Source organism: Pseudorca crassidens, chromosome X (assembly GCF_039906515.1).
Source record: "Pseudorca crassidens isolate mPseCra1 chromosome X, mPseCra1.hap1, whole genome shotgun sequence".
NCBI classification, from domain to species: Eukaryota; Metazoa; Chordata; class Mammalia; order Artiodactyla; family Delphinidae; genus Pseudorca; species Pseudorca crassidens.
Genome location: NC_090317.1, coordinates 107,470,866 through 107,486,966, shown reverse-complemented (window position 1 = coordinate 107,486,966; position 16,101 = coordinate 107,470,866). Strand labels below are relative to the sequence as shown.

Here is a 16,101-nt window from a genome sequence, read left to right as displayed (position 1 = left end):
GAGCCTGTGCTCCGCAACGGGAGAGGCCACAACAGTGAGAGGCCTGCATACTGCAAAAAAAAAAAAAAAAAATCTGTTTCCTTGAATGTATTCTTGCTTCCACTTTATATCTGTCTGTATTAGAAAACATTGCATGTTAGGGGACACCTTGACTTTTGCATTTTCTCAAACCACTGCTAATTTTCACACACCAAAAATCAATACATAGAGTGAGACAATAAGATAGTGCCTTACTCTTTGTGAAGCAGGGCAGTGTTATCGCTGTTTTGGTAAAAGAGAATTCATTATTGAGGACAGACTTTTCATATATCCTGACAACACAGGCCACTAAAACATATGAGCCACCCACTTTATTCTCAACTTTGTCGTGGCTTAAGGAACTTTTTACTGTTCCCTTAGGAGGAATCAAGGAATGGTAGGTTCTGCCATTGATAGTTCCCAAAGCATGCCTATTCCTTCATAGAGGGTTGATGGGAGAAAAAGAAAAAACTTAAATGTTGATAAATTCTTGATGAGTATCTCTTTACAAAATGAGAAAGGAAGGCAAACTTACCACTATTTTCCTCAACATTTTTATGTTTTCAGAAAACAGAGAGTGGTCAAAAAAGATTCAAAAGGGATAAGAAATGGATTTTTCTGTTATGTCCTTTGAGGGAAATGATCCAGCATACGGTTTTATTATTGTTTTTGCCTTAATAATCTCTAGCTCTGTGGAATCACCAAGATTTTTTCTTTTTTTTTTTTTTTTTGCGGTACGCGGGCCTCTCACTGTTGTGGCCTCTCCCGTTGCGGAGCACAGGCTCCGGACGCGCAGGCTCAGCAGCCATGGCTCACGGGCCCAGCCGCTCCGCGGCATGTGGGATCTTCCCGGACCGGGGCACGAACCCACGTCCCCTGCATCGGCAGGCAGACTCTCAACCACTGCGCCACCAGGGAAGCCCTCACCAAGATTTTGAATGAAACTTGTCTCATGAGAGAAACAGCTTTTGCTGAACACGTTTTATCCTAATGCTCTCAATAATTATGAAATAAGTTAAAATCTTAAGGGAAGAAAATTATAATAATAACATAAAATTCTAAAGTTTATCAAAGCATCCCATTCTGTATATTGCAATAACTCCGTTTTTACATGTGTAAAATATTTTATAAATCGATTTTTAACAACTGAATATACTGACTATACTACAGATCATCATACGATTTTTTTTAGAAGTGTTCAGTGTTTCTGTCGAGAGCATGGTTCCTTCTATTGGTTATCTAAGCAGTCCAGATGTTCTGGGTTCTTTGGCCAGTCCAAAGCATTCCCAGTGGAAGACCAAATTCTTTTAACTGTGACTACATATCCTCTGGTGGAGGATTGCTTTTAGGATAAACACTGCAGCCCTTAACAAAAAGGAGTAAAATGGCAATGCCACCTTCCCTCTGACAATTTTCTCTCCAGAGGCGTTTTGTAACATTCCATCTGTGACTGTCTATTTGTATGACATGTTGAAAAGGAAATTCCTAGTAGAGGTAAAACAAATACTTTTTCTTCTAAGAGGTTTTCTTTTAGTCATCAGTGAGGTTTGACACCTTGATATACAATGGCCCTGTCTTCTAAGCTGGTCACTCGAGGCCCATTTAGTTGTTTATTATAGCAGTATCTTTCTTTGTCTGGCTTCTCCCCATCATGCTAAGTTGTACGAGATCTAAGATGACGGAGGCCCCATCTGAATACTTTGTATGTGTCTGTGTGTGCAAAAACCTAATAGTCTGTGTACAGACCACATTATGGTCTTTGGATAGACCTATTTCAAACATTGCTTTCAGAATCCAAAGGGGAAATGTTTTCAGAGATAAAGCTCTGTCTGTGTTAGTAATACCATATGGTACATTTTGAAAATATATGTCAGTTTTCCACTAGGGAGAATCATTGTCCTATTTTTCTGACCTAATTTTAAGAAACCTGACTTAATTGATACCATGAATCCTTCAAACAAATATTTATTTTCAAGGTGCATGCTAGCTGCTTGGAAAAGGAAAAAAAAAAGATAAATATATTCTAGCTGAGAAATCAGAGCATGAATTTGCCTACCATCACCCATCACACCATCCACTTGCTTTCCCCGTACTCCACACCAAACTACTTGCCAAACTCCTTTGCAGCCACTGTCCTGTACTGTGCCACATAGTGTCTGATCCCTATCTCTAAGATCCCCCAACAGAAACATAAATACACACACAAACACCCTGAGTGAGTTGCTCACCCGGTCCTTGGTTATTATTCTTATAGTAGAGCATTTTTTACACCCATATAAAAAGCCTAGCAGAGTGACACTTAGGCGCACAATAAATATTAGCTCTTATTATTTTGTTTTTAAATATTTCCTTGCATGCCTGACTCTACAACTACACATAAGCTCCTTTAAGGCAAGGAGCATATTCCATCCATCATTTTATCACTAGAACCCAAAGCACTACACCTGGTACATTTAACGCACTTACAAAACAAAAAGAAAGTGAATGAGTGAGTGAAAAGACAAAAATGAGTAATAATATCAAAGATGTAAAACAATACTTTCCTCATTCTTTAAGTCTATAAAGATTATGTATGTTGTCATTGGATTTATGGATGAAAGAATCCTTTTTAAATCTGTACTGTGAAGTTGACCACTTTTCTATAGAATGAAGTTTTATCATCAAACTAATAGCCTGTGTATTAATAATTATACCCCATCAGTTGCTTGAACCTCATGACACATTGTCTGGAAAAATGGCTCACAGAGATATTCTTGTCATTTTAGAGTGGGAATGCACAAAAATCTAACTTTTCATTAGAAAAGTACATTTGTTCTTATCCAGTCATCCATTTATTCAAATATTCATTGAGCTCCTACTATGTGTCGGATAGTTTTCAAGGCACTTGAGAGAGAATCAGTTAAAAAATATGAACAAAATAGACCAAAAAAACTTGCCCTGATGGAATTTAAGTTCCAGTGGGAGGAGATAGACAATAGATAATAAATATATTAATAAGAAAATTAAATACTATGTTCTATAATGATAAATTCTATAGTGAAAAATAGAGAAAGGAAAGTGGATACAGCCACAGGTTAGTGACTTGGAATGAGTGGTCAGTGGACCGAGTTGCAAAAGTGTTCTATGAACAAAGACTTGAAGAAGCAAAGTGGGAGGCCCTAAGGTAAAGCAATTGTTTATCATGTAAAACCATGAACAACACTTAGTGGTATAATACAGTATGATAAGTCATCAAAAAAGCTACAGAAAATACAGGTTCTAAGGAGACAAATTGCTTTTAGTTGGAAAAGCTTCACTGAAAGTACAGATCTTAGCCTTGCCTTGCAGGATTGGTAGGGTTTTGATAAATGGAAAGAAATTCTAGGTTGGTACAGAATTGGGAAAACATATGTCAAATTCAATTCACATTGGAGGGATAATTCCTGCTGGAGGTTAATCAGCTGCTTCAATTAAAGGAGTGAAGGACCTTGAATGCCAACACAAGGGGTTTGGACTTTTTCCCATGAGCAATGTAAATCAGCTAACAATTACTGAAGAAAATTCCAAGATGAGGACATGTTTTTGGAAGATTAAACTGAAGGCTTTGCAAAGATTATAATAGAATAGTTGTGAATAACTTTAATCCAAAATAATCAACCCAAAATATTCTCAAATTACAATAACACTTGCAATATTGTGATCTTACCGTAATTTCCATATAGCCTCTCCAACTAGATTCACCAGTTATTAACATTTGCCACATTTGCCTTATCTCTCTTCATCTAGTTAGGTAAATAAAAAGATAGAGCTACACTATGTATACAAACACATATTATTGCTGAACCACATGAGAGTAAATTGCAGACATCATGACTAGATTCTTCAACATGAATCTTCCTAAAAACAAGGATATTTTCTGATAAGACCAGAGTATATTTATCAAATTTAGGAGAATTGAAAATGATAGAATGCTATTCACTAATATGTAGTCTATATTCATATTTCAAAGGGTATTCCCATAATATCCTTTTACCACATTTTCCATCCAGAATTATGCAATCCATTTAGTTTTCAAGTCTTTTTAGTCTCTTTTAATCTGGGATTGTTCCTCAACCTTTCTTTGTCTTTCATGGCATTGACATTTTCAAAGAATAGAAACCAGATTTTATTTTTTACTCCTTTTTAGGATATTTACTTATATGTGGCTGGAGTACTGCATAGATGATATTATACCTTCTTAATGCATTACATCAGGAGGTACACGATGTCAATTTGTCCCATTACTGGTAATGCTAATTTTGGTCACTTCCTTAAGATTTCTCCCTTAATCATTAATAAATAATCAGTAGGGAGGTACTTTAAGACAGTAGGAATATCCTACCTCATCAATCTTTCACCCATTAACTTTAGCCTCTGTTGATAATTCTTGCCTGAGTCAATTATTATTAGGATGGTGGAAAAATGGTGATTTCTAACTCTATTATTCCTTCTGTATTTGCCAGTTGGCATTCTGCCCTAAAGGAGAGCTTTCCTTTTTATTAATTTGTTTATAATTAATATAAACTCATGGATTCATGTTTTATTTGATTACTGTCATTATTTTAAATTGTCTTTTAATACATGCCACTTGGGACTTCCCTGGTGGCACAGTGGTTAAGACTCCACGCTCCCAACGCAGGGGGCCCAGTTTCGATCCCTGGTCAGGGAACTAGATCCCACATGCATGCCACAACTAAGAGTCCGCATGCCACAACTAAGTATCCCATGTGCCACAACTAGGAGCCCACGTGCCACAACTAGGGAGCCCCCGTGCCACAACTAAGGAGCCAGCGAGCCGCAACTAAGGAGCTCACCTGCCCCAACTAAGACCCAGTGCAGCCAAATAATAAAAAAAAAAAACATACCACTTATGAATATTCCCTACTTCATAGAAAAAAATATAAAACAAAACTTAGCACCCTTCCTATCTGGTTGGGGAGAGAAAAAAGACATTCCAAGGGTAGGCTCTAGCTAACTGTATAAGGAATGATGCATTTTTTCCATCTAGTCTTTCATTTAATTTTTTGTTTTAATAGTTTATTAATGTGTAACATTTCAGATCCAAGGGCTTATGGGAGCTTAGTCTAACTAGGCCCTAATCATGGGTCCCAGCCAATACCATATTTGCATTCTTTTATTCTTTTTTGAATTTTATTTTATTTATTTTTTTATACAGCAGTTTCTTATTAGTAATCCATTTTATACATATTAGTGTATATATGTCAATCCCAATTTCCCAATTCATCACACCACCACCACCCCCCTCTGCCACTTTTGCCCCTTGGTGTCCATACATTTGTTCTATACATCTGTGTCTCAGTTTCTGCCCTGCAAACCGGGTCATCTGTACCATTTTTCTAGGTTCCACATATATGCGTTAATATATGATATTTGTTTTTCTCTTTCTGACTTACTTCACTCTGTATGACAGTCTCTAGCTTCATCCACCATATTTGCATTCTTAATTGACAGTAAGTTAAAGTTAATTTGATACTTTGGCTGAAAACCTCTTTCCAAAACTGCAAAATATACTACTTGGAAGGTAACCTTTTGCCCAAATGTTTGGTTGCACAGATCACATTGTTAAATTCAGAGACCACTTTCATTTATTATTATTATTATTATTATTATTATTATTATGTATACATTTCCTTGTTCCAAAAAGCACTTTTGCAAGAGCAAAACTACTATCTTTACATACCAGTTTATACTTTCTGAAAACATTTTCTTGCTATTATGTGAATAGCAATTCAGCTTCTTAATGTGTTACCAAAAAAAAACATTATAACTGCTTCTAAATTGCATTGATGTATTGTAGAATTGAGTTGAATATCTTTGTAGGCTGAGCATAATTATCCTCCTGCCAGGAACAAATAAGTTATACTGCTCCAGAGAAAAAAATATGCATATGAATTTATGTGGATGGATAAATCCTTATAAAGTTTAGCTCTTTATAACACAGTGAAAGAAGAAGAAATGTACTTGGTGACGCTAATGAATAAACTGGGATCATTATATTATCTATCATGCATTTCCCCCACCAACTTGCATTTTACTGCATATAAATCAGGGCAGAGCATTTCAAAGGACTTTATGTAACGAATGAGGCAATTTTAGGATAAACTATATAAGAATAAGCCACCTAAAGTCTTCAGTTATACTTTAAACAAGATTATATATATAAATATAGACAGAGATACAAAATGAATACTCCAAGTGAAGAGTTCAAAATTACATATAGGGATTTCCCTGGTGGTCCAGCGGTTAAGTCTCCACGCTCCCAATGCAGGGGGACCAGGTTTGATCCCTGGTCAGGGAACTAGATCCCACGTGCCACAACTAAAAGATTCTGCCTGCCGCAACTAAGACCTGGTGCAGCCAAATAAATAAATAAATAAATAAATATTTTTTTTTTAATTAAAAAAACACAATTACATATAAACTTTGGTTTAACTCTGTTAACATCTGTACCTCTTTAAAGATACCTAGCAGAAAAAGTTTGCAAACAACACTAAATACAAGCCAATTTAAAAAAATAGGATTCCAAACTATACTAGGTAATTGCAGCAAGATTAGTGTAAACCAAATGCGTTTATTATTTGCAGTGTAATCCAATATACTAGGGGATGGCATGCGCTTTATTTTAATTAGCTGTTTCTTTTAAAGGGTTGCTTGGTCCAGCTGTCTTGATAAGAAAAAATTGTAGTCATTGCTCAAAATGCTTGTAGCAAATCTAGTTTTAAATTGAAGCAATTTATTCCGAAAGCAGTCTACTACTGCAGCAATAATCAATGTGTTTTCCCTTAGCCCATACTGGAGCTTTCCACAGACTATTGTTAATTGCCTGTAACTAAATGACTGCTTGTGCCCTTAAATGTAACTCTTTGGCACTTGTTCATTTGTTGTGTTTAACCAAATGCCGGTTTCCCTTAGGTTTTGCCCAGCGATTTTGCTTTACAATTTTCAATATTCAGTCTCAGTCCCTTAAAGGGGGCAGAGTCTATCATTTTAACAAAATAGCACAAAGGCTAAACAGATTTTTAAAGGTTTGCACTTTCTCTTTCCATCCTCTGATGTTGAATTGTGCTGAAATGGAATCTTTATTTTTTAAATGCTGCCACTCCAGGCAGCTTGAACTTGAGCTGAAAAGCAGATCCCATTTCAAAAGGAAATGACATTTGCTGGGGCAACACCATTCACATTGTAATGTAAAGATAAAATACAGCAGTGAGCCCCAATCATTTCTTTTAACAGTAACAGAATTTAACCCCTAGTAATTTTGTCCTGACCTAATGTATAAGCAGTAATGGCTGGCACTCATATTAATGAATGTGTCCAGCTTGGAGCAAAAGAATGTGGAAACTGAATCTAATGCACCATTTTCTTTGGGAGAATTTACACATGCTATATAAACCAATGGAAAAATTTTCAATGGAAAAATTTTTAACCTGCACGCATTTATAATATGAAGGCAGGTGTATTAGTCTTTACGCTATAAAAATAACGTACTAACTGAGGAGCAAGCACTATTGTGTGGACTGTGGGGAAAGACACATTTCTTTTCCGACTTACAAGTTTGTTATAAGCACACCGTGCTTCTCCACGTAATACTATGGAGGTTTCTGGGGGAAATCCGAGATACTGTCAAGATCTCAGAATAAGTTAGCTCTTTGTAAATGCTGTTTCTTGGTCTAGTTTTGGGTATCCCTCGTATTAAGAAAATGACTATCATATGGCTCAGAAGAATTTTTCTAGCGTTATTGCTCACACTCTAGGTATATGTAAGTTTTCATATGTTTGTACCTTAAAGGAGGTATTCATGTGACACAAGACCATTTCTGTAATTGCTAAGCCTCATCAACCCTGCTCTCTTTTTCTCATTACATTTTAGACAGTATTATTGGTTAGCCTAATAAATAGTGTATTCAAGGTAGTATATACAGTTTTTTGAGTGGCTCATGACATCTAGCAATGGGAATAATTCACATTTGGGCAACTACTTTTCTGAAAACAAAAAAGACTTAACTGTCATAAAATTTTTCTCTTACACATATTCAGTTTTTAGAAGTTAAAAAAAATGTGTGTAGAGACCAGTGTTACAAATAGCATTTGAAGAAAATGAGAATGCTGCTTACTGGATTAATAGAATTATATTTCAGGCATAGTTTTTGATTGTTCTAAAAGCTATTCAATGAGATACGGGTGTGTAAGGCATGCTAGATGCCCAGGCCCAGTGCCATGGTTCCAGAATCAAAGGATGTGCTTAGGGGCACCGTGAAAGAACCATTCTCTGCCTGGGCACTTATCTAGAGCAAAGCAGCTGTCCTGACTCGCAGCTTTCCTTACAGCTCCTTCCCACATAGCCCTTGGGTTAGAACTTACAATGACTCTTTTTTTAAAAAAAATCAAATTTTTAAAGAATTGAAGTACAATTAACGTAAGATAAAACACGTAGATCGTAAGTGTTTAGGTCAATGAGTTTTGACAAAAGTATATATCAATACTTGTATCTACACCTGAAAAAAGACACAGAGGTTTTTTGTTGTTGTTGTTGTTGTTGTTGTTTTTTACCCCATTATGTTCCCTCTTTCCCCTTCCCAATAAAATTTCCCATCACCCATCCACAAAGCATCCATTTTGTGATTTCTATCCCTGAGGTTTATTTTGGCCCGCTCTTGGACTTCATTTAAATAGAATTATACGGAAGGTATTACTTTGTGTCTGGCCTTCTTCACCTAACATAATTTTGTGAGATTCATGCATGTTGCAGTAGTTCATTCTTTTTACTGCTGAGTATATTATATCACACGGTCACACACAGTTTGTTCATCATATCCTGTTAATGAACATTTAAGTTGTTTCCAGCTGTGGTTACTATGAATAAGACTACTCTGAACATTCTTGTACAAGTCTTCTTATAGACATCTGCTTATATTTCCTTTGGGTAAATACGTAGGAGTGTAACTGCTGTTCATAGGGTAGATTCATATTTAACTTTATTAGCGGCTACTCAAAATTTTCTAATATAGTAGTACCATTGGGCACTTCTGCTAGCAGTGTTTGAGAGTAGAAGTTAAGCATTCTCCATTATTTTTTTATTTCTTTTCTCACACAACAAATTTCAGAGTGATGAATTCCAAGTGTGTAATGCATTATATTAGAAAACAGAATGAATATTAAAAGGAGCCACAGTCCAATATATACACTACCAAATGTAAAATAGCTAGCTAGTGGGAAGCAGCCACATAGCACGGGGAGATCAGCTCGGTGCTTCGTGACCACCTAGAGGGGTGGGATAGGGAGGGTGGGAGGGAGGGAGACACAAGAGGGAAGAGATATGGGAACATATGTATGTGTACAGCTGATTCACTTTGTTATAAAGCAGAAACTAACATACCATTGTAAAGCAATTATACTCCAATAAAAATGTTAAAAAAAAAAAAGTAGCCATAGTCCAAATGCTTCTCTTTCCCATTATATCCAGTGTAATTTAAATCAGATTTTTTCTGGTATATAAATTAGCCTATGGGCATAAGTTAGAGTTTTATACAGGCTTCTATGTGTGGTGGAGTTTAACTGATATCCTGAGAGAACAAGACTCAGTGTACCCCACAGACTTACCTACCCACTAATCTTTTCTGTTCACATAGTAGTGGGAAAACATTATACTAAATTGGGTTTTGTATTTTATTCCTGGTACTTTTGTAGTACTCTCTTGTTGTAGTCCCTCACAAGATTCAGCAGATAAAGCTGTCTGATATTTACAAATAAAAATATATATAAATTTCCTTGAGGTACTTTTTAGTATTTCACACTTCGTATTAATTCACTTAGACTCTAAAAGATTTAATAACTCACTTTATTTTTTCTTTCTTAAATTCATAAATTCCGATCACTTTTTATAAGTTTTTCTTCTGTGTCCTATTTAATTTTAACAAGAGCAGAAAAATACACTTGATGAAACAGTAGTTTATATGTATTTTTTTTATTAAACTGTTGAATTAGAAATGAAGGACTAGATAATGAGAACTATGGCTGAGGTTTTTTTTTTCTGTAATCATCACAGGAAAAGTGACATCACATGCAAGCACACACACACACAAACATGTCCTTGTGAGAAAATTATGGCCATACTTTTCAGATTATTAATCACTGATACTACATTGCACCCATGATGATTTCACCCTATTTGTAAGATCTCAGGAGTGATCTTGTAACCCAAGAGTACTTGTCACTGCAAAGCCATAGATTATTTTAAAGTTCTCAGTCTAAAACTACACTGACTATGTTACAAAATTAGATAACCCATTAGTGGATTGTAAATTACAGGATCAAAAATGCCATTATTTTAGAGCCATAATTTCAGGAATATTTATCTTTAATGGTAATTAAGGCAACTAGTATTTTTCAAGGTAGCTGTCAACTGCAGGGAACAATGGATACCCATCAATAACATTTGGACTATTATGATCAATGTCAACATGTATAAATAGGCAGTTAAAGTGAGTTTCAAAATCTGTGCATTCTGGCTTAATGTTTAAATATCAGTATCATTGAATTTGTTACAATGTTCATGAGCTCTAAAGGAGAAGAAAATAAGTGAATATTTTATCCCTTAAATTTTCTGATCATTTTTTATGCAATATAAACATTCAGTAGGAATAAGAGAACTTGTATACAGTGAATGGCAGGAAAATTCCTCTTTTGGGTAGAATGTAGTAACATACCAAGTAAAAGCGGAAAGAAAGGATAAGAAAAAAAAAATTTAAGTAGCTTAGTGAAAGGAAAATACTACCAACATAGTCTGGTGTGACATCCACTCGAGAGCCTATTTCTTAAGCCCAAGTTAGCACTCAGCCTCCGAGACCGTGGTCAGCCACATTGACACCACTCTATTCAGAAAGCTACAGGACAAGTGTTATTGCTTCTGACAGGAGCCGGCAGACAGTATTCATTAGGTGGTCCACCCAACACTCTATGCGACAGTCTGCACTGCCCTTCAGGAACTGTGCTATTTGACTCCTCATCTCCTCTCAGCCCCAACTCCCAGGTGACAGCTCAGGTGGGAAGGATCAAGATTCATATTGGGTGAGTTCAGAAACCATCCTGGCTTAAAAGCTTCATACCACAGGAACCGATTTTTCTTTTATCAACTCCATGAGCATAGCTTGCAGGATTCCCACAAGGGTTGGGTTTATGTGTAAGAGTTACTCGCACCCCAGCAAGCCCAAAATTATAGTTTCCAATCAGGTATTTATAATTCTCTCAGTCCAAATGCAATCTACCAATATAGGTTCATTTTTACCAGAAGCAATGTTTCTTAGAAACACAGCTACCACATACTACCTTATCTGGTTACCAAGGCAACAGCTAGAAAGTTATCAAAAGATCAAATTCTCAGGCAGAAAAGGAAGGGGTTGTGTTAATCCATTACCTGCATCTGATCTCATCCACAAAACTGTGAAATCAAGTTGAATTTATGATTTTGGATGTGAATATGGTATAATTCCCTCTTGTAATTTTTTTTTTAGAGCTGATGTATACAGTTGAACTTGCTGGAGGGCTTGGTGCTATCCTTCTGCTGCTTGTTTGTTTGGTGACCATCTACAAGTGTTACAAGATAGAAATCATGCTCTTCTATAGGAATCATTTTGGGGCTGAGGAGCTGGATGGAGGTAAGATGAGTTCCCTCTTTTAATGTTCTTTCTGAATATTCTGTTTCCTGCTTTTGTTTTTCTGAGGGGAAGAAAAGTTACCTGAATAACTATTTGCAGCAGCTCTTACAGTCTTTCAATGTTCAGTTTGTAAATTCATCTTTTATATGGAACTATATGTGTGATGCTTTGCAGCCAGTAGGTATTTTCCTCTGAAAATTGTAAAGCAATACCTACTCTTTTTAGAATGGTATTCCAAACAGCACTTGCGAATTACAAACACTGACTAGAGTGTTATCAGAGTGTTCATTTTCTCTCACCTTGTAATCAGTACTGAAAGTCCAGCTTCACTTCTGTATAAGTAAGGAGTGTCTCTCTTTTTTTTTTTTTTTTTTTGCGGTACGTGGGCCTCTCACTGTTGTGGCCTCTCCCGTTGCGGAGTGCAGGCTCAGCGGCCATGGCTTACGGTCCCAGCCGCTCCACGGCATGTGGAATCTTCCCGGACCAGGGCACGAACCCGTGTCCCCTGCATCGGCAGGTGGACTCTCAACCACTGCGCCACCAGGGAAGCCCAGGAGTGTCTCTTTTAATTGTGTTCCCTGGCCCAACAGTTTGAAGTGAATCTCAATTTGTTCCTTGTTTAGACTGGTCAGTTATAATAAACTGGTACCAAATATTTTAGAAATCATCCAGCAGTCTTTTCAATCCTGTTTATTTAGCTATATTTAGACAGGCTAATTTTTATTCCAAGTGGGGACCAACAGATAGGAAAGTGTACAAGCAAGTTGTTTTCATAAATCTAATACTTTTACTTAAGTTGGATAAGTAAATATTGTTTTTGTAGAAATCATAAGTATTATTTGCCTCTGGTCAGTCATGAATATGTGTACAATCTAAGAAGAATTTGGAGTCCTTACAATTGGGTTCCATAAACCACCTATGAGAGGACTAAAGTTTTTTTTTTTTTTTCCTTTTTTGGTCGTTTGAAAGTGAGTCATAATATAAGATAGACTTGCAATATAGGAAGCATATGTGAAGTGACAATAAATTGTACAGATGGTCAAAGTTTCTTGATCATTTTTGTAATCTCTTTTTATTGACTGTTCATTTTTCACTAATTGGTACAAAGGAAAATAAAGCAATTGCCCATGCTACCACATTTCCAGGGGCCTCTGGAATAAATGACATTTATTTGTCACTTTGTCAGACTTGTGAAGAAGAGCCATTTATTCAGCATCCCTAACACTCCTCTCTTTTTAACCTTCTCCCCTTCCCATCAGGGTGAAGTCTGTGCTGCAGCAAAGCTGTTTGTTTGTTGGGTTTTTTTTTTTATTTTAAAGTACTGATTAGCCTATTTATTCTTTGTTTCTAACTTTCTTGCCTGTTCATACAAATTATTGTTCAGTACTGCTTCAAAGAGAAATGAGAAAATTGCCAACGTCAGAGTCGTTGTTGAGTGAGAATCAAGCAAAGTGCTAGGCATTCTTAAAATCATTTTTGCTAAGCCTCAAAAAAAAAATCTAAGGTCAATGTTATAATATCCATTTTACTGATAAAGCAACTGAGGCTTAAGTAAGCCTCAGTTAAGTGGTTAAGTAAGTGGTTAAGTAACTTACTAAAGAAGATAGCACTAGTATTATTGTAAGTGGCCAAGATGGGATTTGAATATAGGTCTATTTACAAAGCCTTTATTTTATTGGACACTGAGCCCCTATTGTTTTTAGCTTTTTAAAACTTTGGTGTGTTCAATATAACCTAAAGATCTGCTGTTGCTTGCACAGTTAGCATAGTAGAAGGTATTTGAAAAAGCAGATTACCTAAACAAGTCTCACTTTATCTATTTTGAACATATTTTGTGTTCTGAATGATATGAATGATTTCACCGAAACTATCAATTTCCAGTATAATTTTTTGTCGTGTTTTGAATGGTAGAATATTCTGAAGAGTTTAGTTGCCTCTAAACCTATGTCTCATCCCCTTAGATCCGGATCTACACATGCTATTATGGTTGAATAAACATCTACTCTTCCATTGTTGAAAAATTTCTCTGACATCATCAAATCCCCATTCTTCCTAGCTCTCCCACAAGTCCTTTCTTTTTCCAAAGAAGAGATAATTGTTAAGAGACCCCAAACTTTTCATATTCTTGACTTGGCTTCAAAAACTGTAATTTGAAAGTCAAAGTTGATCGGTCTTCTTTATTCTTGGCTACCATGTTATCTCCCCTGAAAAGGGAATACATAAAGTGCTCTTGGAAGGAAAGGCAAAGAGTGTGAAGAAAAAGAGGGAAAGAAAGTTTACCTCATATTTTGAAGTAATGTCAGAACTATGGTGATTGATAATAACAGATTCACTGACTATTTATTGACTATGTATTAAATGACAAGGGCTGTGTTGACTATTTTATTGATAGAGAGCTATACAACCAGGAAGACAGAGTTCAAACCCAGGTCTAAACGACTCCAAATCCCCCAAATTTCCATCACTGTATCAGACTAGGAGATGGACTGTTTGGCATCTAGACACATTTAGTCAGTTCCTTTCAAGTCATTGCAACAGGCATTACGTGACTGTATCAGTTCTATATCAAAAGGATTCTATTTTTCCAAGATGGAACATATTGATGCTTTGCTCTCTTAGTTTGTTCACATCACTCCTTGTTCCCCTCTACACAGCCTTGCATTTTATTGTTTCCCCTAGACTCAGGCCTTAGCACTTCTCTTCTAATTCTGCAGCACCACCTTTTTGGATCACATGTACAACCCTGTCTACACTTGCATTTGTGTACAAATGACTCCTAAATCTAAATGTCCTTCTCCCAGTCTCTTGTTATCGTTTTTTCTCTGCTAACCTGTTGCTTTTCTCCACTATGATAGGTCCCAACCCCAGCTTTTGAGTCACGCACCCCCCACACTCATTTCTTATCATCCTCCATTTTACGTCTCAGTTCTTTGTATCATCCTCTACCTCATTTGCTTCACTTCCTCCTCATCTGCCATTTCCAATTAGTAATCATGGTCAGTTAATTGTACCTCCTGAAAATAGACTATTCCCTCAGTCTTCATTGCAAATGCCTTGTGCAAACCTCCTACACCACCTTCTTAGCCTTTTTCTGTTCCCCTCCATTTGATCCTCCACACTCAGCCAGACTTCTCTTTCTAAGTACAAATGTACTGTGATTCTCTGAAAAAAAAAAAAAAAAGAGCATGCCTCTATGTTGCCTGCCAGAGCAGAAAGTTTTCTTAGCTAAGAAAGCAACTGCTGTAACAGGGTGACCCAACTTACATTTATAGCCTGGCCACCCCCATGGAATCTGATCATGCATAGTTCCAGTTAAAAGGAGGTGCTGGTGTTTGGACAAACACAGCTATTGAGAATGGACCAAGACAATGCAGTTACACATAATTCTCAGGTCCCTTTGAGTAAATGAGGTAACCATAATGGTTAGGGGTAGGAGAAGGTAAAGTACTCCTCTACCACCTTGATTCCACAAAATGGTGAAAGAAAATTTGGACAAATTCTGCTGCATATACATTTATTAATAAACAATCATTTAACCTATCCTATAAACTTGAAGAAGTCCCAACTCTGTGTCATGTGAGTGTGTGTGTATCTGTGTGTGAGTTCCCAAAAAACCTTGCTCCTGAGGCAAATGTGACAATGCCAGTGGCAAGATTAGGCTAACCATCTAAAGACACCTAAGGATATTCTTCATTAACTGGGTAGTGATACAGAAAAATGTCATGCTGTTAAATGAAAAGTAGAAAACAAAAAGATTTGTATACTGTGATCATCAGCTTTGCACATCCCTATGTCTCCATGTAGATAAGAACTGAAGGATAATATTTAAACATGAAAACAGCATTGTAGGGTGTTATGATTCGAGATGTTTATACTTACATTTTTTCAAAAATTTCTCTAATATTTACCATCTTTTCTGTTACATGTAACTTTTTACATTCTTTCTGAAATAAATTTGAACTTATGAAAAAAAATTCTTCATCAGGACACAGGACCATTTGGAATCAAGCCTGGAACAGTTTCCCTAAGGAGGCAGGCCACTGACCCCACTAGATACTTGAGGGGTGGGATGTGTCTCTAAATGATGTTATGTTATCCATATGTCTTTTTTTAATTGAAGAATAGTTGATTTACAATGTTGTGTTCGTTTCAGGTATAGAGCAAAGTGATTCAGTTATAAATAAATAAATAAATAAAATTCTTTTTCAGATTCTTTTCCCTTATAGGTTATTACAAAATATTGAGTAGAGTTCCCTGTGCTACATAGTAAATCCGTGTTGTTTATTTATTTTATACATAGTAGTGTGTATATGTAAATCCCAAACTCCTAATTTATTCCTCCCCCCCTTTACTCTTTGGTAACCATAAGTTTGTTTTCTATGTCTGTGGC

At 36.3% G+C, this 16,101-nt stretch overlaps 1 protein-coding gene across 1 annotated transcript in view; it reads left to right on the top strand.

Moving 5' to 3' along the window:
- Positions 1 to 16,101, top strand: part of IL1RAPL1 (interleukin 1 receptor accessory protein like 1) — a 1,336,730-nt gene that overhangs the window by 1,302,245 nt on the left and 18,384 nt on the right. Inside the window, exon 9 of the mRNA XM_067722926.1 lies at positions 11,568 to 11,711. Within this exon, the coding sequence (XP_067579027.1) occupies positions 11,568 to 11,711 (144 nt within the window). The remainder of the gene's footprint in view (positions 1 to 11,567; positions 11,712 to 16,101) is intronic.